General features: G+C 44.8%; 4 protein-coding genes across 7 annotated transcripts; 2 read left to right on the top strand and 2 right to left on the bottom strand.

Moving 5' to 3' along the window:
- The first annotated feature begins 909 nt into the window (after positions 1–909).
- LOC127768099 (magnesium transporter MRS2-I) lies at positions 910–6,165 on the top strand. Its single transcript, XM_052293622.1, has 11 exons — positions 910–1,437; positions 1,876–1,905; positions 2,396–2,510; positions 3,392–3,513; positions 4,266–4,340; positions 4,785–5,012; positions 5,088–5,132; positions 5,287–5,331; positions 5,412–5,441; positions 5,713–5,832; positions 5,920–6,165. The coding sequence occupies exons 1-11, from the start codon at positions 1,177–1,179 to the stop codon at positions 6,004–6,006; spliced, it is 1,158 nt and encodes a 385-aa protein (XP_052149582.1). The 5' UTR covers positions 910–1,176; the 3' UTR covers positions 6,007–6,165.
- A 715-nt stretch (positions 6,166–6,880) lies between these two features.
- LOC127768386 (two-component response regulator ORR41) lies at positions 6,881–8,584 on the bottom strand. Of its 2 annotated transcripts, XR_008016579.1 has the most exons (5): positions 8,399–8,584; positions 8,154–8,309; positions 7,893–8,012; positions 7,219–7,414; positions 6,881–7,122 (listed from the first exon to the last, which is right to left on the bottom strand). XR_008016579.1 is itself a non-coding variant. In XM_052293962.1 (4 exons), the coding sequence occupies exons 1-4, from the start codon at positions 8,450–8,452 to the stop codon at positions 7,361–7,363; spliced, it is 384 nt and encodes a 127-aa protein (XP_052149922.1). In that variant the 5' UTR covers positions 8,453–8,584; the 3' UTR covers positions 6,882–7,360. The 2 variants fall into 2 exon arrangements, 1 of the variants encoding a protein (XP_052149922.1); XM_052293962.1 differs by having other exon boundaries at positions 6,882–7,414.
- Positions 8,585–14,801: 6,217 nt separating this feature from the next.
- LOC127765512 (E3 ubiquitin protein ligase DRIP2-like) lies at positions 14,802–19,878 on the top strand. 2 transcript variants are annotated; one of them, XM_052290423.1, is made up of 7 exons: positions 14,802–15,140; positions 17,084–17,183; positions 17,584–17,920; positions 18,041–18,498; positions 18,587–18,637; positions 19,010–19,082; positions 19,422–19,878. In XM_052290423.1, exons 1-7 carry the CDS (start codon positions 15,017–15,019, stop codon positions 19,596–19,598), a joined length of 1,320 nt encoding a protein of 439 aa, XP_052146383.1. In that variant the 5' UTR covers positions 14,802–15,016; the 3' UTR covers positions 19,599–19,878. The 2 variants fall into 2 exon arrangements, with proteins under 2 accessions (XP_052146383.1, XP_052146384.1); XM_052290424.1 differs by lacking the exon at positions 19,422–19,878 and adding an exon at positions 19,211–19,415.
- Positions 19,879–21,623: 1,745 nt separating this feature from the next.
- On the bottom strand, positions 21,624–23,467 carry LOC127765513 (PRA1 family protein E-like). 2 transcript variants are annotated; one of them, XM_052290426.1, is made up of 2 exons: positions 22,488–23,467; positions 21,624–21,731 (listed from the first exon to the last, which is right to left on the bottom strand). In XM_052290426.1, exon 1 carries the CDS (start codon positions 23,296–23,298, stop codon positions 22,501–22,503), a length of 798 nt encoding a protein of 265 aa, XP_052146386.1. In that variant the 5' UTR covers positions 23,299–23,467; the 3' UTR covers positions 21,624–21,731; positions 22,488–22,500. The 2 variants fall into 2 exon arrangements, with proteins under 2 accessions (XP_052146386.1, XP_052146387.1); XM_052290427.1 differs by having other exon boundaries at positions 21,699–21,810.
- Positions 23,468–24,843: the final 1,376 nt, after the last annotated feature.

Genomic DNA, 24,843 nt, shown 5'->3' with positions numbered 1-24,843 from the left:
GCGCAGCCGCAGGCCGCAGGCCGCAGCGTGCGTACGGCGAGGGAAGCAAAGCGTGGACCAACCGAACACACGGACGGGCGACTCCGCTCGCCGCTCGGCCTCGCCCGCGCGTCACGTAGGTACGCATGGCAGATTGGCAGCGGCATCGTATTCGATCTCGCCCCCACCGCGTCGCGTCGCCATCCACCCCCAAAGCATCCCGCATCCCGTCGTCCCCCGTGCTCTCTCTCTTCCGGCTCGATCGGCGAATCCACGCGAGAACTAACACACACAAAAGACACATTGACCCATCATTACTATACTAATCACTTTCATAAGCTAACCTAAATCAGAGTTACTCCTCCGTTTCATATTATTTTAACTTTTTACTAGTAAAACCTTTTCAAGTTTGATAAAATTTATAAAAAAATCTAGTAACATCTACAACACCAAATTAGTTATATCAAACTTAACATTGAATATATTTTAATAATATGTCCATTCTGTATTAGAAATATTATTACTCCATCTGTTCCAAAATATAAGTATTTTTAGAATATTGACAAATCAAATATTTTTAACTTTAGCTATTAATAGAAAAAAAAGATCAATCATGTAAAATTAATGTTATAAGATTTATCATTAAACAAACTATCATAATATGTAACTCTTTTTATTTAAATCATCTGATATTGTTGGTCAAATAACATCTCGGAGACTGTGTCAGAGTCAAAAAAAAAAAATGCTTATATTTTGGGACGGGGGAGTATTTTTTTACAAATTTAAAAATATTTGACTGGAGAAAATATCAAAATAACTTTAATGTGAAACGGACGGAGTAGTTAACAACCCAAACGCACCGACCGCGACCGGTAATCTCATGCATCCATCCATCCGCTGCATCTGCAATTCTGCATTGGCAGCATCTCTCCTCTTTTCTCTCCTCCTCGCTGTTTCGCACGCACGCACCGCACCACGCCGCCGTTTATCAACGACTCCTTTTTACCGCAAAGGTTTCGTTTCCTTTTTCCTCCCTCTCGTCGCGGCCGCACCCCGAAGCGGAAGGAAGGAACTCCGAGAGCGCCATCCATCCATCAGCACCACCGCGCGCGGGGGGCGTAGTGGCGGCGGCGGCGGCGGCGGCGGGAGTCGCCGGGGAGATGTGAGAGGGAGAACGACGTGGGGGCCGGAGCGGAGATGGCTGCGGCGGTCGTCGTCGCCGGGGAGGCGGCGGCTGCGGCGGCGGCGGCGGCGGGGGCGGGAGGGAAGAAGCGCGGGGCGTCGAGGAGCTGGATCCTGTTCGACGCGGCGGGGGAGGAGCGGGTGCTGGACGCCGACAAGTACGCCATCATGCACCGCGTCGACATCAACGCGCGCGACCTGCGCATCCTCGACCCGCTGCTCTCCTACCCATCCACCATCCTCGGCCGCGAGCGCGCCATCGTCCTCAATCTCGAGGTTCGCGCCCCCCAATCCCCCCGCCCGACTTCATCCGGGATTTTCGGTTCGATATGCGATGGGATCGTGGAGCGCCGGATTCGTGACGGCGAATTCCCGGGAATTATTACCCCCAATTTCGCATGTTTTTTAAGGATTTGTTTTCGGTGGGTCGGATTACGTTGTGATTCATGCTCTGTCTTGCTGTTGCGCGTAGAGTCAAGGTTGTACTAGGTGCACGTACCCGACTGATTCCATGATTGCCTACCTCATCCTCACGAGGACGATTTGATTGAACGGGTTTCTGATCCAAGTGAAGGGAGCTAGCGAATTGATACAACTGTTTTTTTTTTAATGTTTGAACACTGTATTTTAATGATTATTACGGCTCTATCGTGGTGATTTCTAACGAATTCCGTGTTTCTTCCTGCTGGAATTTTCCTTCGGTGGGTCGAGCAGCATATCAAGGCGATCATTACTGCTGAAGAGGTGATGTTTAATTCCTTTCCCCCTTCTGATTGTTTGTCATGTAAGAAGGTTCCATTTGGGTTGGGGGTGGGGGGGGGGGGGGGGGACTATGTGCACAATTCAACCGTCTCTTCACTTATTGGTTAGCTATCTATAATGTTGAAATTCTCATCAGGTGATTGGGGATTATATACGGATGCAGCACTACTTTGGAGTTTTGTCTCAATTTCTAGGAGTTGCAGGATGCTCAAAGGGGAATGATGCATAGTTTTCTGAACCTATAGCTCCATACAATGCTGATTTTCTAGGCTTCTGTTAGTTTAAGATTAAATTTGTTGCCACTTTGAATAGAGTACAATATTGCAGTTGTCTCAAGTCTGTTTTCTATATAATAAACTAGGGGCTATAGTTTATAATTTATATAGAACTGTGAGGATCTTAAATGTCATTTTCATAGATGCCAAGCGATGCTGGTGGTAACTCACAGTAAATGTTTTTATGCTGTGCTCAGGTTTTGCTCCGGGATCCATTAGATGATAATGTGATTCCTGTAGTAGAGGAGCTCCGGAGACGACTTGCACCTTCAAGTGCCACTCAACATGATGTGGAAGGTGCTGAAGAAGATGGTAAGTTTGGCTTGTGATTCTTTCTGAACTGCTGATGTTCATATTGGCAACACGATTCTGTCTGTATGATGTTTGTTGTGGTAACTTCTAGTATATGTTTCTTCCTTGATGGTGAAATGCCAATACCCTTTTGATGTCAAGGAATTGGAAAAAAACAACGCACAACATGTTTTTAAGAAATATGAAAGAATTCAAAAATATTAATTGGCCGCAAAATTCTTTATTGGGTTGCGGCCACACCATCCTGTTGTATTCTTCTTTAATTTGTGTCCTTTTCAGTTGGACATTCAGTTGAACAACGCGACCTGTCACTCCAAGTAGAAAAGTCCAAAGCATACAGTCATGAAACATAATTATTATTCTGCGATGTCTATTGGACTTTCTTGCACTAGATCAATATATTATGTGTCAGTCTATATTGGGATTTTGTCTTAAACTGAGATTTTGGGATAAATGAAAGAAAATTGAAGGACCCTGATATGGATTCAACTGGATTCACGAGCCATGACTAAATTAACACATCGTGGTAGGCATATAAACACAGAAACTTGAGAATAATAACATTGATCTATCACTATATGAGGACTTTCTGACCCTCTACAGAATAGTATTTGTTTGGTTTAATTTAGTCTACAGTATGTAATACATATTACAATTGATGTGCCATTTTATAACCATAAGTTGATCCCCTTGCATCAAATTGACTTGGAAACTTTCTATCTATCCTATCACTCCATCAATCAACACCGGCTGGTATGCTGATAAAATCCTACCAATGTCTAACAACTGTTGTGGTTGTTTTGATTGTAATATTCTATTTGTTGTTTGTGAACTCCATCAATAGTTTGTTAATATCCCGCAATACAATTTATGAACTCCAGAATCTCCCTTTGAATTCCGCGCACTGGAGGTTACTTTGGAAGCCATTTGCAGTTTTCTTGGTGCACGCACTACTGAGTTGGAGAGTGCTGCTTACCCAGCTTTGGATGAACTGACATCCAAGGTGACTGAATATATGCTTACCATACTGTATTCCCTTGTTATGAACTTGATTACTCCTAGAAACATGATATGTGTGATTTTATTTGAAGCAACAAGCATAATATGTTAATTGCTAGATGAACTAATTCCCCTTATTTTTCATATGTGAAATAAATATATAATTGGGTACTTGATTGGTAAAATAATGCTTCCACATCATATTTTACTTGTACTATAAACTGTTCAATTACAATTTATAAATCAAATTCTGATTCATAGGTTGTGCTAGTAACATTTTTCAGTAGGAATTTTTGCACAGACTGACCAAATTCATGCCACAGCTGTTACCTTGATTCTTTTCTATAGCTCAAATGTCCATATATGTTTCACCATCCATATAATGCCAGCAACTATGTGATAACTTAAGGTTAAGAAATTATGATATCTTGCAATTTACTGATGTAGTGAGCATATACTTGTCTGAACTTATGCTATTCACAATTTTAGCAGCATAATAGTGTAGTTTGCCCAAGAAGTGGAGTGCTGTATTATTGATTTCCGTTTGTTGCCAAACAAAATTGTAGCTAAAGTTGCATTAAGTAATTGTACGATGAACAGAAGTTACATTTGAGAATTGTATGGCAAATCTTCACAGCTATTCCTTGAAACTTCTATGCTTATCATATAGCCATTATAGGTCTCTTAACTACTTGTTACATTCTCAGCACATCAACTGCATTATGCATACTAACTTGATCTACTACAAACACACAGATTAGCAGCCGCAACTTGGATAGGGTGCGGAAGTTAAAAAGTGGTATGACACGATTGAATGCGAGGGTTCAGAAGGTCTGATTTCTTGGTTTGCTATTTGACACTACTGAGTGCAGTTAATTATCTTTATATTTTTCAGATAATAGTCATGATGTTCACTGTATTTTTATGCCATATTCTCATCTGATTTCTACTTTTGTTGTGAGATTGTTCTGATAATTAGCCATATTAGCTGAAGAATTTGTGCACTTCTGACAGGCATTGCCATGCTTTTAACATTTCTTTGCTATGTCATAGCACGTACATTCTTGTGTCCAGGGTTAGTTATTTTATAAACAGAATTAAAGAACCTCAATCATCTAGAAGAGCATTGGTAATATTATATACTATTCTATATTTGACAACATACAGTTCTGCTTTCTATTCTCTTGCATACTTGGTGTGTATCACCCGTTATTTACTAGCTTTTCTTGTTCATGCTTTCCTATTAGATCACAAAATGTTTGTTCTCTTTGCCAGGTGAGAGATGAACTTGAACAATTATTGGATGATGACGATGACATGGCTGATCTTTACTTGTCCAGAAAGTTGGCTGGGGCAGCTTCCCCTGTCAGTGGCTCTGGTGGACCAAATTGGTTCCCAGCATCCCCGACTATTGGTTCAAAAATATCAAGAGCAAGCAGAGCCAGTGCCCCAACTATACATGGAAATGAAAATGATGTTGAAGAGCTAGAGATGTTGTTGGAGGTCTTTTTTGTTTTTCTGCATCACAATGTCTTGTCATTCTCTGGCTGAGATACTAAAAGTTTCTTAAATTTGCAGGCATACTTCATGCAAATTGATGGCACATTAAACAAATTGACAACGGTAAGTTGAGGCAGCTAAGTCGAATTTACAATATCAAAATGGGCTAGCAAAACATGGCCTAAGGCTTTTGTTTACAACACAACATCGTTGAAAATTAATAGTACTCTAGGCTTTCACCCTTTGCTGACTGTATTTGTCTGCTATACTGTTTCAGCTGAGAGAGTACATTGATGACACAGAAGATTACATTAATATCCAGGTAACATTTCCCTATGATATAGCTGTGCACGGCATGCTGATCTTTTAATCTTGGCACTCACCTCATTACCTCTCGTGCAGCTTGACAACCACCGTAATCAGTTAATTCAGGTAATTTCTGAACTACAAGACCTCATGATTCTCTTTTCTTAAGTGCAAATTCCACAAAAATAGAATTGATTTCAAACTAGCATGCTGTTAAACCCACACTGAAATAAGCTAAATGTTTCATAAAACTTGGTTACCATTGATTCAGCTGATTGTGCTATTCTAGTTAGTAATGCTTGCAAGTATAAATTCTAGTAGTTATATAAATACTCTGTCATTGTGCCTCCCGACTTTCTGCAACAGTAATATAACTTGGATTTGCTTCTTCCTGCAGCTAGAGCTATTCTTGAGTTCTGGGACCGTATGCCTGTCGCTTTACTCATTGGTTGCCGGAATTTTTGGTATGAACATTCCATACACCTGGAATGACAACCATGGATACGTATTCAAATGGGTAAGTCAACCATTACAAAAGGGTCGTTTACCGTCAATAAATTGTGGCCTGTCTAACCAAGCTGTAAACTTTGTTCCTGCGTCACAGGTGGTTCTCGTGTCAGGACTTTTCTGTGCCTTCATGTTCGTCTCCATTGTTGCGTACGCACGGCACAAGGGCCTCGTCGGGTCGTGAACCTTGCCCAAACTGTAAATTTGAGCTAGAGCAACCTTGCGTATGATTAATCTCTTGTACCAAAATTCATCAGTATAAAATTGGGATGATGAAAAAGAACAATAAATAGGAAAAAAAGAGAGTAAATTCCAAAGAGATATATGATGCTTGTCTTCTTTACCCGTGGTTTGCCACTTTTAGGTGAAAAAGAGGCAAGCTGGTACCCTGGACAATTTTCTCGTCTGTCTCGCATCACCACATGCTAATTATTAATGCCCTGGTAACTTCAGAAGAAAGTGTTGCTACAAATGCATTCTTCCTTGCAGAAGAAAGCGTTGCCATTTTTCTGAAAGGTTTGTGGAAGACTTTTACCATGAGTTAGAAGCGAAATAACAGGACGAACAATTCTTAATGGGAAAAATCAACCAATCGCTTTCCCTTCAAGAAGTATTAAGGCATACATAAACATAAGCTAAATTACATTCGCGGGAGATTACCTGCGTTAGAGTTTAAATCTTGATACAAACAAATATATTACACATTCTCTATTTAAATAGACTTTAACAGGAATTTATATTTATCTAGATTCATTAATATAAATATAAATATGAAAATATTAATATAAATGTGAAAAATGTTAGAATGATTTATATTGTGAAACAGAGTAAGTATATGTTATATTGTTATGGTGTTAGGTGTAAAGTGTTGTGTGTTTATCGTGTAATCGGAAACAAAGAAACGGTTATGAATGATTAATTGAGATCACACCGCGGTCTCCAACAGTTCGGTTATGAGTAGTATGATCTTGTCGATAGTACACACAAGTAGTATGTTCTTGTCGAACGTTCAGGGGATCGGAGATTAATTATGTGCAGTAACTTCTTCACAGTTAGAAAAATCAACTAATGCCAGTATCTATCATGGACTTCACAGGTCAAGCACAAACAGTCAAGATGGTGTGAAACTCTCTCACATGCATACGCAAGGAAGAAATAAAAAGAAGAGGTATTTGCAATTCCACAAGGCCGTGAGAACGAGCATTATGCATAGCAAATCTTCGTTTAAGTAATAAATCCTATCAATTCTGCCAAGCCACATTGCAAAAAACCTCTCCGATCCGTTCATATGATCGTTGCCCTATAAGTACAAAGCCAGATACAATTAAGAGCTGAGAAACTCATCATGATCATAGTACTTTGTAAGGTAGTTCAGACATATATACACATTACACACCTTTTTTTTTTTGCGGAGATTACACGCCTAAAATTTTGTTCCTAAACGCAGCATCATATATACTCCATAAATCCCGTTTATTGGAGATCTTGATCTAGCAAGGCATATATACTAATTAAGCAGTACACATATATATACGTCGTTAAGCAAGTCTAAATTTGGCAAGGATGACTCCCAGCTTCTCCTTGGACAGAGGCTGCACGCACAATAGAACAAATTAAATTACCATATTTCATATATTACACTTACAAAGTATATATACTCCCTTAAAAAGTTATTTACACATTTATGTCATGTATTCCTCCCTGCATGGAAGATTGTTAGGAAAATGTAACTACTATGAAAACATTTTTTATAGAAGGCTAAAATGGATTACGTGGGTCTACGGGTAGTGGGCCACCTATGAAGATTATGTTTCATAGACAGCCTCCTTAAGTGAGCCGTCTGTCATAATGGATCTTCGCAGACGGACAGTTATAGAACCCCTAATCACAAATATGCAGGCGGGTTATCCCGGCTGAAAATACGGTTTGTTTCTAAAAGATCCATAGCCCTCACAGTAAAAAAGAAAGATCTTGTTTTCTAGTAGCGTGTGTGTGAGAGATGTACATATGAGACGGCATTCCCATGCCATTGCATGCATGGCTGTCCCTGCGCTGCGCGCAGGCTCTCACCTTGGACGTGAAGTCGTCGGCGCCGGCGGTGATGAACGCGTCGACGTCGGCGGGGAGGCCGTCGCTCGACACGGCGACGATCGGCGTGGTCACCCCCATGCCCCGGATCCGCCTCGTCGCCTGCACAACAACAACACACGCTAGCGCGCCGCCCGCGCCGCGCGTCAGCCGGCCACACCAGCCGCCAAATCGGCCATTATTTCATCCATCCATCCATCCATCCATGCGTCTCGTCAGAGATAGATCGATCGATGATCTCACCTCGTGGCCGTCCATGACCGGCATCTGCTTGTCCATGAGCACGAGGTCGTACGGCGCCGCCGCGTCCCGCACCCGCTGCACCGCCACCTCCCCGTTCTCCGCCTCGTCCACGACGTCGCCGCCGCCTGCCGCCTTCAGCGCTGCTCTCGCCACGACCTGCACTCACCACCAGCTCGATCGAGCCAGCCATTAACGACGATCTCTTAATCACATATTACTAGCTAATTAACTAAGCGATGAATTACCCTATTGATCTCCTCGTCCTCGACGAGGAGCACCCTGATCATCTTGCGAGCCATGAACTCTTACTCTGCTGCTCTGCCTGCAGCAGATCATTCGCCTAGCTGCTAGCTATATATTACTCATAGCAAGCAGTAATTAACAAAGCTCGATAGCTAGTAGCTAGCCTGGTTGAACTGAACTAGTAGTGGAAGATCATGAGGAGAGATCGCGCTGTCCCTGTTAGACGCGCTGGGCTTTCACGAAGTTGCATGGGTTGCGATCCACACGCGATCTGCAGCTGCTTGGCCTATTTCCTGCAAGAATCTCTCTACCTCCAAAACGGCAAAACGCAACTACGTGCCACGCCAGCCTTCCACACCGCCGCTGTCCGGTTTAACCTTTCATCTCTTACTAACAACTTGTGAACACACATTTCATACCGCTGAATGGTACGTTTGGTAAAGAAAATATTTTTATATAATATATAAGTTTATATATTATAAATTTTTTATAACATAACTTCAATTTTATACTAACTCTGTGGTTTTACGATAACTTTATTGTTAAATCTGTAATTTTACGATACTTCACCTTAAACTTGTATATTTGTGATAAATTTAGTGTTAAATCTATAGTTTTGTTGTAAATATAGACACATATTAATCTCGGTGTTTCAACTAATCGGTGGTTCTCTTTTCGTCAAACAAACCGTATTCCATCTTTGCTGGAAATTGCACACTTCCGGAAGTTATAGTTAGGTTGCATTAATCGTTATCTTGGTTTGGAGGAAGATTTTCAATGCACGTAAAATTTAAAAAAAAACTCATTAACACATAATTAATTAACTATTAACTATTATAAAATATTCTAATAGAAAACGAGATAGTTAAAGTTTGAAGTTGAAGAAAAAAATAGAGTCTTAATATCTCGCGTCCACATTGTTGCGATTGCAACAGGGATATGTGTACACGTAAAACCGCTTACGAGCTTAGCCAAGCTTTGGGGTTGGTGCAATTGTGCAGAGATCGTGGTGCTAACATCGTCGATCGGATGGCTGGGGATTGGATCAGATCCACGGCACGTGATTATTCTTGCGGAATAAGTTCACCGGAGGTCCCTCGGCAGTATTTTTGTCCGGTTTTACTGACGTGGCATCCTAGTCAGTAATTTTTTTTAAAAAAAGGTACTTCGGCCCACATGTTAGCTGCATATTCTCTTTTCTCTTCTCTTCTTCGGAGAGGTGGGCAGATGCGGGTGCGGCGACCGGCGGCGGTGCGGGCGCCGCGGGGCGTGGGGAAGAAGCGGGAGAGCAGGAGAGGAGGCGGGCGCGGCAGGCGGCGGGCGGCGCGGAGTGAGCTGCGAGTTGCCACTCAGGTCGAGCTTGAGTAGCTGCGTGAGGTCGCCAATCGGCCAATGGCGGATGGAACCACGACGGAGCTCAACATCACGTCGGCGAACATGTTGCCGTCGAGGAATATCTCAGCCAAGGCGTTGCAGTTGGTCAGGCTGTTCAAGAACTCCCAGGCGCCGCCGTCATCGGTCGGCGTACGGCTCCGACGAGATGGACACCCCGCTCCTGCGGAGCCTCCCCTCCCTGGGGCGGGCGCTCCTCTCATCGTCTCCCGCGCCCGCGCGGATGCTCTCCACGGCAACGTCCGACGCCCTCGTCGAGATCAAGCCAGGCGAGATAAGCATGGTCTCCGGCATCCCCAAGGAGCACCTCCGCCGCAAGGTGCTTCTTTGGACTTACTCTGATTTATGTAGTGTCGATAGATTCGCTAGCCCTCGTAGATCCATGTGGGAATCGCTCGAGATGTCCAGGTTTGGTGGGTTCTTTTGGTTGTTACTCGGGTTAGGGATAGAGCCTGGAGGTGTCGGTTGTGAACTCGTGGTACAGACTACAATGCTATTGCTAGTTGACGTTCGAATCATGGAGTAGGTAGAAATGCGAATTCGGTGATGAAGTTTTACACTTGTATGGTTTGAGTTTAGAACTTGGGAGGAATGTGCTGGTCTGCGCGCGCCCACGTCGATCGGCTGGGAGCTCGCCACGGAACACGTTGTTCGCGAGTGCGAGGCCTCGCAACAACGTCATGTTGAAGAAACTCGGCGGGATCTCTCCGGTGAGGCTGTTCTGCGACAAGGCTAACATGCGGAGCGCCGGGAGGCGTGACAAGCCGTCGGGGATGGAACTTTCCATAAGGTTCTGGTCGAACTCGAGCTGCACGATCTTCGTGAGGTTCGCCAGCGATGGCGGGATGTGGCCGGAGAGCGAGTTGTGGCTGAGCCAGAGCACCGTGAGATTCGGCAACGCGTCGAGCCACTGTGGAACACCGCCGACGATCGAGGTTGTTGTTGTTGAGTTATGCGACGTCGAGGGCGGTGCAATTGCGGAGCGCGTCAGGTATCTCGCCGGCGAACGCGTTGTCGCAAAGGCTGAGATACCACATCCGCCGGAGCCAGCCGAGGCCATCGGGGATGCTCCCGGAGAAGGCGTTGGAGGTGAGGTTGATGAGTAGCTCGAGTTGCGTGAGGTTGGCGATGGCCGGTGAGAGCTCGCCGGCGAGGCGGCTCATGGACACGTCCAGCGACGTGACGCGCCCCGCCGCCCGCTTCTCTGCCTGCGGCCGCGCTCGCGCCCGCCTCCACTCTGCTGCTGCGCTCGCCCTCCGCTGCTCCGCCTGCCGCCGCCTCCCTCGCTAAAGAAAAGGAGAGAGGAGAGAAAAGAGAAGAGAAGGAAAAGAAAAAGAGAAGAAAAAAAAATATGTGCAGCTGACATGTAGGCCCCACGTACTTTTTAAATTTTTATTTGCTGACTAGGATGCCACGTCAGCGAAACCACCCATATATAGTGCTTAGGGACCTTGAGTGAACGACTTTGTATAGTTTAGGGTGGAGATTTCTGGTTTTGTGGTTAAGGAACCTCAAAAAATCTCGCTGTTAAGTTGAGGGACCTCCGGTGAACTTATTCCTATTCTTGCACATCCCGGACACAACCGGGCCAGTGTTCAACTCGTGTATACGAATGCGTGCGGCAGCCCACGGGCCAAGGCCCATAGTTGTTGGGCCCTAACCCGTCCGTACTCGTACAGGAATAAGTTCACTTTTGGTCCCTCATGTTAACATCAAGTTTAAAGCACGTACTTCAACAGCGATATCGGGTATAGCACATCTCTCATTTTATAAAAACCGGTGTAAATAATATCCCACGGTAGTGTGGGATCCGGTACCGGTATTAACTGACGTATGTTAGTGGGTGCCAGTCAAAAAATTGCAATGAGCTCTCCTCTCCTCTCCTCTCTTTTCCCGCTTCCCCTTCCTTCTCGCCGGGTGCTTTCGCCACGAGTGCGGCGTGGTCGGTCTTCGCCGCGCACGTCCGCGGCTTTTCGTCGACGAGAGTGTTGCACGCCTCGTTCGATGTCTACGTTGTCGACGGAGACGGCCGCATCACAGCTCCACCCCGTGTGCCGCTGTACGAGCGCCGAGGGTATCGGCGCCGGCAACGACGACGCAGAGCGCGAGGTGGCCGCGCGCTGGCCGCCGCCATCTCCTCGTCTCCTCTCTCCCCGACGCCACAGCCGCAGCAAGGAGAGGCGCCGCCGCCTGCGCCGCTCTTCTCCGCGTTGGCGCCGCCGCCTGAAGAAGAGTGGAGATCTCAGAGGAGTGAGACGAAGTCGGAGGAAGAAGACTGAAGACATGCCCCTGACATGTGCGCCCCACTGTAAATTTTCTCTGACTTGCAAGTGTCAGCTAGATATCACATGGGACGAAGACCTAATTCATGTCACGTTAGCGTCAACGTCGGTTAAAACTTGAAAGCGGACCCAATACTATTATCAACATCATATCGGTTAAAATTGGACTCAATACTATCTCGAGACCTGATTTACATCGGTTTTGAAAAATGATGGATGCGTTATACACCAATATTGCACTTGAAGTATGCGATTTAAACTCCATGTCAAAATGACATGAGGGATCTAAAATGAACTTATTCCTACTCGTACGTGTACGGGGGCCTCTCTGGGCTCTGCTCTGGCCACTTGATGCTGCTACTGGAATTGGAATCTCATTAATCCTGACAGGCTGGGAGTAGGAGTATCAGACAGACAGCTCATCACAGTTGCTCTACTCTTCGCAAACTGGCCGCTGCTAAAATGGAATATGAGCATTGAAACAACAGCTTTGTTTGCTTACAGAGTAGGGAAAATGAAATAAATAAATGTCGATGAACTCGTGTGTATGTGCTTTTCGCGGTTTTAGTTCCAAAGTTATTCTTTAAATTTCTAACTTTTTCATCACATCAAAACTTTCCTACACACATAGGGTCTCATCGTTTGACATATTCATATGTTTAACAGCCAAAATTTGAGTTTTCAACGTAATATTTAGAGTTGATTTTGGGGTTTTTTTTTATCGAAGTTTAGTTTTCAGCCTTTACTTTTAGATCGCTAAGAACATATATATAAAAGTTTTATTCACAAATTGATTTTCGTTTGTAAATATGCTATTTGGCATATTCAGAAAATATGCCAAACGATGAGGCTGATAAACTTTCAACTTTTCCATTACATCGTTCCAATTTCAACCAAACTTCCAATTTTAATTTTAACCAAACTTTCAATTTTGATGTGAACTAACATAATCTTTATTTCCAAATTCATAGTACTAGCTAAAAATTATTCTTTTCTGAGAGGAGAAGGTACAATTGCTATGAGCTACGGTTTGGTTCTTGCAGGCTTGCATTGCAGCATCACTCCATCTCTGAAGTCTGAAGTCTGAGCTGATTACTGAAGGTGAGAAAGGGCTGTGTCAGTCAAAAGCTCTGCTGACTCTGCTCCTATGCTTGTTGTAGGAGTACTAGAGGACATCAGATGGCTGGCGTTGAATCCATTGGCTTCTATCTGTCTTCCTTGGGAACCAACCATACATTAATTGCCCATGTAGAAACAAACGATTTATGGACAACAAAAATAAAACCCACTGGTTAAAAAGCATTTTGAAGAATATTAAGGTGATTTGATCTAATATGGAAACAATTTTGTCGTTACGGCGATTGTGGCGCGAAAAACACCTTATTTCTGATAATAAAAATGGAGGTGGAATTCCCCTCCGATTAAAAGAAATACTAACATGAAAATATTAAATTACACGCGAAACCATGTTAAATTGGCGCGAAAATTATAATATCACGTCGGTGTCGGTTAATATAATTTATCCCGAATATAAAGTGTAAATTGACAAAAAAATTCTGTGAAGCTATCACTGTAACAACAGGTGCTTGGGAAAGCAACTTTCTGGCAGCTGCCGCAAGCACGAAGATGTCATAACCTTACAAGGGAAACCACCTGCATTTTCTACTGTTCTGGGTTAGATCAAGCTGATATGTGCAAAACTACCAACAAACAAAAAACTACTACTATACACTAGGAGAAAAAATGATTAAACGAAGCTGTCGCGACTTCCCAAAGCAGTTTGGTTCTTCTAGTATCCGTGTGACAATTCGTGTTCTTGATAAAAAAGACCTGCATCATCGTCTCATCCGACGTTCGTGTCACGATCAAGTTGACACTGACTCGATCTACCAACCACGGGATAATCGAGTTGATTTGATAATCTTTCACCAAGATAGTTTAAAGTTTCAGCAATGTTGTGTGTGTACTATCTCCTTTTTTTTATCCTCCCAGCTATTAAATAGCCCCCCGATATCTTGCTATTTAGAAGTATTAAATGTAAATTACTGACAAAACCTATTCCATAACCTCTAGACTATTTTGCGAGACGAATCTAACGAGGTATATTAATTCATATTTAGCGGATGATTACTCTAGCATCACTGTAGCAAATCATGGATTAATATACCTCGTTAGATTCGTCTCGCAAAATAGACCAAGAGTTATAGAATGGGTTTTATCAGTAATCTATGTTTAATACTTCTAAATAGCAAGATTCCGGAGGGCTATTAAATAGCCCTCCGGATCCAAACAGGGCGTATGAAACTTTCAACCAATGATTTCTCTTCCCTCAGACAATGGAAACAACATGATATATCGGGTAAGATGTAAGAAGCTACTCGCTTCTTCAGTCCCAAAATATAACAACTTATCAATAGATTAGACACTATCGTTGCTATATTTTTTTGACGGATAGAGTAGCCATCATTTTCTTGTATGCAGTACTCCAGTTATTTTTTGTTGTGAAAAAAATAAATAATTGTGAATACTACTGCAACTTAAACGTGCATATACTGTAATAATACTGTATACGATACATATACGGAGAAAAAATACGGGGAGCTGAAAATTCTCCCAGGTGCCTCTCGGCTACGCGCACCCGGCGCCGCCCACACGCAATCGCCTCCTTCTCCTCCTCTCTATTTATACACACAAATACGCCAATAAAAAATTAGACTTACTTCCTCAGCCTCCCCACCCACGCGTCTCACCGGAGCTCCGCCGCCGCCGCCGCCGTTTTCTCCCGTTGTACGACGCTGCGTGTTCCCGAGTCTCCCTTCCGCGGCCGCCCTCCGGAGCCGGCCTGAGTTTGGACGAGGTTGGGAGGGAGGTCGCCTTGGACGAGGAGGGGGAGGAGGAGGTGGTGGTGGTGGTGGTGGTGGTGGGGCGGCGCCGTCGCGGGGGGAGATGGGGGCCGCGCGTGGCGGGGTGCGGCGCGTCCGGCGGGAGGCGCTCGTGGCGTGCATGACGTGCCCGCTCTGCAAGGGGCTCCTCCGGGAGGCCACCGCCATCACCGAGTGCCTCCACACCTGTAAGTTCTCTCTCTCTGTCTCCCATCTATCCCGTGTCTCTCCCATGGCCGTCTCTCCCTGCGCCCGCGGTTCGCCGCGCCGCCGCGTTTGGGGGGCGCGCGCTCCTCTCATGGCTTTCTCTCTCCTGGCGCCGCCTTGCGTGGGTTCTCGTGGCGTGGCGTGTCGACTGCTTGGGTTTCGGTGTCGGATTCTTCGTGTTTGATCGAGGCTAGTGGTGCCCCGTGCGAGTTTCTCGATCCCGGGAGAGCGGCGGCGGGGGGAGCGCCGCCTTTCGCCTGGATTTGCTGCTTCCGGTTGTTTTGCCTGCTTCGGTTTCGCGTCGCGTTCCCTCCGTGGTGTTCAGCTCGACGCCGCGTTCGCGCACGAGCGCGCGCTTGCGCTTGCTTTCCCCGTGGCCTTGGCTGGCCGGCGTTGTGGTTGGAGCTCACCATGCTTCGCGCGTGCGTGCGTCGTGTTCAGCCAGCGTCGTGTCGGGCGATGGCTCGTTCCACGTCGCCATGCCTCCTCCGCCTGTGTTTCTTGTTCGAGTTCTCTCCTCGAACGTTCTCGAACATCCCATGGCGTGCAGTGGTAGCTCCAAACGAGCAGGTTTGTAACCATGGATTCGGTCTGCTTTGTCGTCGTCGGCAGAGTAACAGTTCTGCTCTCCGGAGGCCGCGGTCGCCGGAGCCACTCCGGCAACGCCACTCGCCGCCGCCGACGCCACCCTCTGACTATAGTTTTCTCCTCATGCTCTTGCTCCATCGCGTGCCAGCGTTTGCCCCTCCGGCGCTGCCATGACCGCGATCCTGTCGACTCGACAATGTAGCAAAGCTGCTGCCTTAAGCCAATCCAGGCAGCCTCTCATCACCGCGGCCAAAGCCTTCTTCCTTTGAGTAGAGTTCATCGGCGGTGGTCGCTGTTGTCATCCTCGTGATATGGCGTTCGGGTCCAAATTCCCTCAAAGTCTGAAGTCTGAAGAAAACTTTCGATACATGTTTTCTTTCGGAGCTTTTTGGTGCTGGGAAAAAGCTGTAAAGCGTCAGCACTTGCTGCAGAATGTATGGGGGTTGTGCGGTGTTGGCGGGGTTCCAGTAGCTTCCTTACTGTTCGTGTTTGCTAACGGTGGGGGAGCTTGGAAATGGTGGGCATTTTTGCACTGATTGCGATTAGGAACACGTTATCATTTTGGTTAAATGACCGACACCGATGATGGATTGATGGGAGTTCAGTGGAAAGCAATTGTGCCATGGAATATGGTTTTCCCGGTGTTCTGGTCAGTGTGACCAAATGAGTTTGCGTTAGGAAACTAGTTCAGATTTATGCTTTCTTGATTGGTCCATAATTTGTATCTGTTAGCCACTTAGCCTCTTGGAATTTTTCTTGTTCGTTAGTCGCATAAACTTGCACGCTGTTTAAAAATGCAACTTTTGTGTAACTTTACTAAATGTTTGCTTTGGTCTATGTTTTGGCTGGTTCACCTGGATATGTTTTTTTGTGGTAAGTTAGAAATAAATGTAATGTAATTATGTAAAGTAGCGAGTTGTCGGATGTTGATCTAGTGGTAGAAAAGGTGATTGATAGATAAGAAAAAATAATTGCTTGATTAGTGAATGCTCACTTGTTGGTATCATTGTTGCAATTGGAAGTTTGTGTCATTTGTCATGCTACGAACCAGATGATTGCTAAGTAGGCCTAGTGCTTCTGCTGCAGTGTAGATGTTAATTATTGATGCATGAAGCCATGAATACGTTGTTAGGAACCAGAGTAGAGGCAGTGCTATGCTAGAGTTTGCATGTTTTTACCAAATCACAAAAATCAACTACGTAGTCTTAGTTCATTGTTGCCACTTGCTGCTAAAGGAGTTCTCATGCTTGGTCTGAAATATGGTAGTTCTGTTTTACCTCTGTTTGAAACTGGCATGTTCTCTTTATAGTTACTCGTCTGACCATTTCTTAAACAGTTTGCAAGGAGTGCATTATGGAGAAAATAGATGACGAAGAAGTCGATCACTGCCCAGTATGCAACATTGATCTTGGCTGTGATCCTGAAGAGAAACTCAGGTGAAGTCATTGTTAGGTTTCTTCTGTGAAACATTGTCTGCTCTTTTTACAACGCATTCTCGACTTCCATTTCGTGTACAACCCATTAAGAATCATCATCATTTGAACCTCCAGAGACCAGAGGCCATGCTATCTCTAATTGATTGTGATAACACAGAACTTATCTGACAAACTTGACCAGAGAGGATAAAATGGTGATAGACCATTTTACCCATTCTTGAGTTCTCTAGCAAACTTGGCCAGAAAAATATCATATTTATTGTTAGTTTGTTGGTTTGTCCTCAAATACATCCTTGCTTGTATTGTAAAGCAAAACTGTCAAGATTATTCATGTTTAATGTGTTGTATTCATACCTAACTTTGGTTTCTCTAACATGATTGATTGTTTCCTTGTTTGAAGGCCCGACCATAATGTTCAAGATATCAGGAATAAGGTTTTTCCACTTAAAGTGAAAAAGGTTGGTGCTCCTAAGGCTCCAACTGTGACATTGCCAGTAAAGAGAAAACAGAGGTCACTTTCTTCCTTGGTTGTTGACACTCCGAGGGTGGCAGTACAGACTGGTTTGACAGGACGGAGAACCAAAACTGCGAGAAGGACAGCAGTCTCCCATGTAAACTCTCCTGGTAATAATGGAACCATCAAGCTAGCAAATAAATCTGAAGGTCGAGATCATAAAACTCAGAAAATCTCAGCAGCACAATCTGCCAAGATGACAAAAACTGGCAATAAAAAGAAGGTAATATCAAAGTGTTAATTACCTGGTTTATGTGTAGAATCAGATGGTTTCATGCTTAAGTTTGATCTGAACTGTCTTGTATATTGGATTAATCTAACTAAACATTCCACTCCCAAACAGAATAATACTGATGTAGATGCCACAATCCAGTCATCTTCTGAAGATAGGAAGGATGATCATACAATTGACAAGGAAGATCTCAAGAAGCCTTTAAATAGCTTGGTTGACACTGCAAACAGGACGAAATTTTTTAGATCAGGTCCTAAAGGCCAGGCTGCCAAGGAAGACAAAATAAAAAACTCAATTAAGTTACTGGCAGAAGATGACACAGAAGACAAACTGGTAGTTACTGGCAGAAAGGTTATGCCATGCTCAAATAAGTTAAAAGTTAAAGAGGAAAATAATCGCAGTCCTTCACAATCTGCATCATCGAAAGATAAAACCACCTCAGACTATGAGCTGAGGAAAGGACAACATGCTGATTCACAGCAGGGACAGATTGGTTCTACAAGAACTGGTGCTTTGCATGATGGAATAACTAGACCAGTATGGTTTTTGCTTGTCCCTTCACCTGACCAGTAAGTTTGCATCATATCCAATATTTGGGTTCTCATGGGAATTTCTTTTCTCCCCTTAATTTCATATCAAATGTAAACTATTTTTCAGGAAACAAGATCCCAAGCTGCCTCAGCTACCAACATATTACGTGAGAATTAAGTGAGTTCCCCTTGGTCCTGCAGTTTCTTATGATTTTTAATATGCTACAAAGAAGCCTGTTGGATTTAGGATCCTATTATTCCTGTGTGGAATGTTAAGCTGCTTGTTTTAGGTTGTCCAGTGTGGAATGCCAATAGTGTTATTTCCTTGTTCTGTTGTCCACTAATTATTGCAACTGCGTCCTACTATTTCTTTATATAATTTAACAGTATATACTTACAAAACAAATTTGCTCGAGATGAAGATGTTTCCTTGAAAAATATTACATACTTTTTTATCACTACTACCAACGATCTGAGCTATACAAACATGTGTCCGATTTCCAAGAACTTCTATTTATTTTCTTCAATTTGTGTTTTGTCCTTGTTTCAGAGATGGAAGTCTGCAGACTTCCTTGATCCAGAGGTACATCATGAATAAGCTTGACCTAGCAAGTGAAGATGAGGTAAGCTTTCAGATTTCTCTTTTCAGTTCAATTGCTATAAAGACATCAGTTATGCAACATCACTCACTAGACTGGTATATACGCAAAGTAGACGGTTGGCAAACAACTCACAACTATCTTTGCTACAGAGGCTGTTGATTTTGTAGATTTGGATGGTGACATATGACTGGCCTACAATCTTTAGCTATCTCTACCCTTCAAAAGTGGGCTCTGAATTTGTCCTCTGTAAACTAGCCTTTCTGTTCCATGTTTCTTGACAACAACAGCAATGCACATGAACAGCTATGAATCTGCTCTTTTGCCTGATCCCTCTATTCTAATCTCTATCCGCAAATGCAGGTGGAGATCACATGCCATGGCGAGGCAATCTCCCCCTCGACCACATTGCAAGGCCTGCTCGAGCTGTGGCTGAAGAGCTCGCCGGTGGAGCAGGTCCAGGCGTCGCTGGGCGCTCAAGCCAAGGAGTTCGTCATGGAGCTCGGCTACCGCCGGCCACAGCGGCCTCCTTCCTCTTAGCTAGCTGCAACCTCTACTCCTCCAGTGCCACAATCCATCTGCTGCAAAATCTGCAGGCAATTGCAGGAGGAAAGAAGACTCTGAAACTACCGATTCATCAGCTCATATCATGTTCATCCGTCAGTCAGACTAGGGTAAAAAAAAAAGAGAAGAAAAAATTACACCTTTCTCATTTCTTAGATCATGTAAAGAGGGACAAAAGATTAAAAAAAAAGGTAGAACAGTGCATTAGGCTACTAAGATAATCTAAAAGGGTACCCTAACTATGTCTTGTTTACCATCCGATGAAGTTTTCAGGTGAAGTCCCATCTCCTGTGTTAACCTGTGCTGGGCCTGTGTGCGCGCGTGCTGTGCTACAGTAAAATAGTAATTATAATTACTGTAGTAAATTAGTCAGCTGAGTGAGATGGTCTATGCTGGTTTTGTAGAGTTGTAGTAGGAGTAGCAACTGTCCATCAGCTTGTCTCGTAGCGTTCTACTGGTTTGGCTGGTTTGACCAGTAACGGTCTCTGTCTGGGGCTATATCTGTGCACTGTGCTGTGCTATACTGCTGTATAAGCGTACATGGCAGCTGTGCTGTGCTATACTGCTGTATACGCGTACATGGCAGCGACTGGCTACTGGCACACAGCTCATGCTCCTCACGCACTGAACACCAGGGTTCGTACCGCGGTTACCGGCCTTACCGCGGGAGTACATTAATAGAAAAACCACAGTAACCTCTTTAAATTCAAATAAATTTAAAAAATAATTTAAATTTTTGATAAATTTTACACGGTTTCGTACGGTTTTTCACGGTTACCGCGTGGTAACCATGCTTACCGCCAGGGCACGGTAACCCCAGCCCCGACGGTTTGGGAAACCCTGCTGAACACGCAGTTCTTTTCAACTAATTTAGTGGATTATCATTGTCACAGGATCTTGAAATACATTTTCTTTTTTAAAAAAGCTAATTTGTATTACTTGGTTTTAATCCATTTGTTAAGTTTTTCCTTACGATCTTTAATTTATTATCCATACGATCAAGTAGATAATCTACAACAATAATCTGATGAATAATTTGTTTCAAACGGTCCCCCGTGTTTTACCCTTAGACTCCCTCTAGAACAAGGAATTCCGTAAAATTTAACAGGTATTGAACTAATTCATATAAAATTTTCACGTTGCAAAAGATACCTTAATTTGTTATATAACGTATCTATTGTTTTACTTAACATAATAGAATCCTTGGAGTCAAACTTTGTAAAGTTTGGTCTCTGCTATATTTGAAGCCATCTATTTTTTGTTGTATTTTTAATTGAATAACTAGAATTCTGGTTAGAGATGTTTTCACAATATTATATTTTATCATTATATCATACGGTTTATGCATGCTACGAACAAATGGCTCGTATTCTGGATTATAGGCTGTCCATCTGAAAGAAATTGGCGACCAGCTTTCAGGTGCTTGTGCTTGTAGTAGGACCTGTTCTGATCTGAGCAGCTCGGCTGGTCCAGCCGTCCAGGAAACAAAAGGCCAACATCATTCATTCTCGCCCAAGAAAAGAGAGGCTTTGTTCTGAGCGAAGCAAACATATGCTAAGGACTAAGGAATAAGGATTCATTTAGAAAAACAAAACGAAACAAATGCTAAGCAACGTGCATACAACACTGCCACGGAGTGGTTTTGACATGATCATTTTTGGTTACTTAGATCATACAATGTGATGGCATTTAGACCAAAGCAGTAGAACAGCACAGAAGAAGTTTCTTTTCGCTGAGAATAATAAACACCAACTAGCTGGAAGATTCTTCAATGATACACCCTTGTGATCCAGCCAAAACTTAAACTTTTTTCTTTTCTTCCCTGCAGCAATTCAATTACGCTTTCTATATTGGTACAGCAAATTGCAACTACAGAAAATTTGAGAAAAATGACCAAAAGAAAGTTTCTTTCTTCCTTTTCCTTGGTTCAGAAATTCAGCCGTTCTCAAGATACAGGTGATAAACCAGACCACCATTCAGGTGAACTAGCAAAAGTGTGAACAGTGGCATATGAGGCACCATCAAACATTCAAGCTGCAACAAAGTTTGCACAGTGAAAAGCCAACGGAGCAAATGGGGCATAGGCACTAATCTGCCTTCAATCTTCTCCTGTCCACCAGATCGAATCTTTAGTGATTCAGACCAAGAACAGTAACAAGTAGAAATGGATGGATTTTGGCATTTCCCCCTTGTATCCAAAGCCATAACATTGGAAAAGAAGTCACATCAGAACAACACAATCTCCACTGATGCTTCCCCAAAGCAGACAACGAGAGAACACAAACATAACTGAGATATTTGCATTGCCATGAGTCCATGACAGTTACCACACAAACATAGATGGATCGATGGACATGCACCAAACATTACAATTTACAAAAGATTATGATGCATCCTATCAAGCAGATTTCACTTTCTATGTTTCAACAAGAGGCACAAGCACATCATACATGTGCAGAAAAAAAAAAGAGAAGCATAATTCACAAAGCGAACCACGCCATAAGCATGAGCGTTAGCATTTGCAAGATAAAGAATCAGATTCAATGGCCACTGCCCAACATGTATAGCGTATTTGCAAATTAACACCACCACCATACTAATTTACTCAATTCAGTTGCGACTCAATGTGTTCATAGTATGATCACACGCAAAGCTAGTATTTGTACACGCTAACAAAAGAATCAACAAACACCGTACCATATATATCATCAAAGATCAAATCAACTGCTAGGTTTGATAATTACACAGTATAAATTCCAGCCAGGAGACACACATAATCATTCATAGCTAATTTGCAAGGCAAGAACATCAATTAGCTAGTGTTGGATAAAGAGATTGATGCATCTTGGGGGGATATCATCATACCAAGCCGAGTAGATCAAGCGATGCGAACGTAGGTGGGCAAGATTGGTCCGGCGGCGCTCATGCCGGCGGCCACCAGGCCGTCGCCGGCGGCCTCCTGCTCGGTCAAGAAGAGGTCGTCGGTGGAGCGGAACGTGGCGTGCGCGGCGACGAGGGCGGCGCCGATCATGACCGAGCCGATGACGTTCCAGCCGACGTTGGTGAAGAGCAGCGCGATGACGGTGACCCCGGTGAGCGCGGCGAGGACGGTGCCGTCCTCGAACTCCATCCCGAGGAGGCGGAGCGGCTGCCCCGCCGACGACGCGGGGCGCGCGAAGTAGAGGAAGAACCAGGCGGCGCAGAGGGCGAGGAGCGCGAAGAGCGTCCCGGGGTGCCAGAGCAGCGAGGCCGCGACGACGGCGAGCACGGCGAGCGCGTAGTTGGCCCGGAAGTAGGCCGCGTTCCGCCGCGCCCTGGCCACCGCCTCCCCGACGCTAGGCGGCCTGGAGAAGGCCGGCGCCCGGAACACCTCCCCCCACGGCCGCCTCGCCGCGATGAGCGCCTGCCCCTGCTCCCGGAACCTCGTCACCAGCTCCGCCGCCTTGGCGATCGGGGACGGCGGCGCCGTCGGGTCATGCAGCTGCGCGGGCGGCGGCGGCACGGGCTGGCCCATCACCGGAGGAGGCGGGGCGGCGGGGTAGGCGGAGGGAGGGGGCGGGTAGGTGGGGATCTTGGCGTACCCTCCTGCTCCCGAGGAGGGTGAGGCGTAGGAGCCGTACATGGCGGCGGAGGCCGGCGCGGGCTGGGCGGCGGCGGAGGAGGTGGAGTTGCGCATGGTGGCGGCGGCGAGATCGGCGAGCGGAGACAGGGAGAGGGGATCGGATTGAGGAAAGTTGTGGTGGATTTCGCTGGATTCGCGTTGGGCTTTCGCTTTGAGTTTGCGTTTGCTTCGCTGGGATTGTGGGGGGAACGGACGGCGTGGAGCTGTGGAGTCGCGCGTTTTTAACTACGGGGTTTGCTTATCGGCAAAGCACCTTCTGTCTGGCTCGTCTTTGGTCATCGCATCGTATCGTGTTGACGTTAACTAGAGTTTTTTTTTGTTTTCCCTCTTCGACTTGAATTTCCCATGAAGTTACTAATTTTCCATGGAAAATGTCCCTTTTATGTCCCTCAACTTCGGGTTGAATTTTGTTCGCATTCCTCAACTGTAAAACCGGATATAAAGCACCCCTTAACCATTAAAACCAGTGTAAATCGAATCCCTAGGTGGTATTATTATCTATCAGTACAGAGAAAAAGTGAGATGTCATGGAAGAAAAATAAAAAATAGTGGACCTTCGCGTCAGCCCTAATTTCTTCCCTCCCATCTCTCCTGCTCTATCTTTTCTAACCAGTCATTGCCAATGCCACCTGACGGCCGACAAGGATGGCTTCAAGGAGTTGAGGTGCCGAAGCAGTGCGAGCTCACAGAACGTGGTCACCACGGCTGCACGGTTGTCTTCCTCATTGAGCTCAACAATCGTGTCGCCCACGATATGGACAAACAATGTGCAAATTGCAAGGGAGCACGACGCGGCACGCAGTGTCGCTGGGTCGAAGAGAAAGTAGAGTCACCGGAGTCGATATGGAATCTCGCTGGCGGCGCTCCTCCCTTCGAATCTCACCGTCTTCCCAGAACTTCATCGCCTCGCCTGCCGCCCCCTAGCTTCACCACCAAGACGCCTCGGTCAACACCAATGATGACGGTGTCATGCTGGTGTTGCTCCCGATGTAGTGGGGCAGGCGGATGTCTAGAGTTGAGCCCGTCCCCATTGTAGGCTCGCATTTGTCATCAAGGGCCGCTTGCACAACGACGTGGGACAGATGCAGGGCCGTCTTAGGGACATAGGCTAGTTGTGCGACCACCTAGGGCCCAAGCCGGTATTAGGCCCATCACCAACCAACCACAACCAGTACCACACCTTATTTCCTCATGGCTAGGATTTAGAGTGAGATCTTGTGATCATCTCATCTTCTCATTTGCATCTATCTAATCCGAAAGTTACAGCATAATTTTGTTTTGTTCTCGTTCATTAATTTACATTGTAAGTTTATGTATTTATAATGTTTATTCACATTATTTTTCAATGGTACATGATTTATAAAAGTATATATATATATATATATATATATATATATATATATATATATATAAGTAAGTAAAAGTATATTTAGTCTTGAGGAAGTTTGTGCCCTCTAGAACTGGCCCTAGACAGATGGACGGCAGTGATATGGCGTGGTGTGTGGCGAGGGCTCACAGCGCTGCTGAGGAGAGGATGAGATCCTATGTTCTATCGTCTCTTCTGGTGAGGCTTCGACGAGGACCTGGCCTTCCTGTTGC

Source organism: Oryza glaberrima, chromosome 3 (assembly GCF_000147395.1).
Source record: "Oryza glaberrima chromosome 3, OglaRS2, whole genome shotgun sequence".
NCBI lineage: Eukaryota > Viridiplantae > Streptophyta > Magnoliopsida > Poales > Poaceae > Oryza > Oryza glaberrima.
Note: the sequence above shows the minus strand (reverse complement) of the source record. Positions and strands in the feature narration are given on the sequence as shown.

Bases quoted from the DNA above. Each gene is read 5' to 3' on its own strand.
- LOC127768386 (XM_052293962.1), bottom strand. From the start codon at position 8,452: ATGGCTCGCAAGATGATCAGGGTGCTCCTCGTCGAGGACGAGGAGATC. The intron at 8,013-8,153 runs GTGAGATCATCG...GTTGTTGTGCAG, and splicing joins CGGTCATGGACGGCCACGAG to GCGACGAGGCGGATCCGGGG. The intron at 7,415-7,892 runs GTGAGAGCCTGC...TTGTGCGTGCAG, and splicing joins CCGACGACTTCACGTCCAAG to CCTCTGTCCAAGGAGAAGCT.
- LOC127768099 (XM_052293622.1), top strand. From the start codon at position 1,177: ATGGCTGCGGCGGTCGTCGTCGCCGGGGAGGCGGCGGCTGCGGCGGCG. The intron at 1,906-2,395 runs GTGATGTTTAAT...TGCTGTGCTCAG, and splicing joins CGATCATTACTGCTGAAGAG to GTTTTGCTCCGGGATCCATT. The intron at 4,341-4,784 runs GTCTGATTTCTT...TCTCTTTGCCAG, and splicing joins TGAATGCGAGGGTTCAGAAG to GTGAGAGATGAACTTGAACA.
- LOC127765512 (XM_052290423.1), top strand. From the start codon at position 15,017: ATGGGGGCCGCGCGTGGCGGGGTGCGGCGCGTCCGGCGGGAGGCGCTC. The intron at 18,499-18,586 runs GTAAGTTTGCAT...ACTATTTTTCAG, and splicing joins CTTGTCCCTTCACCTGACCA to GAAACAAGATCCCAAGCTGC. The intron at 19,083-19,421 runs GTAAGCTTTCAG...CCGCAAATGCAG, and splicing joins ACCTAGCAAGTGAAGATGAG to GTGGAGATCACATGCCATGG.
- LOC127765513 (XM_052290426.1), bottom strand. From the start codon at position 23,298: ATGCGCAACTCCACCTCCTCCGCCGCCGCCCAGCCCGCGCCGGCCTCC.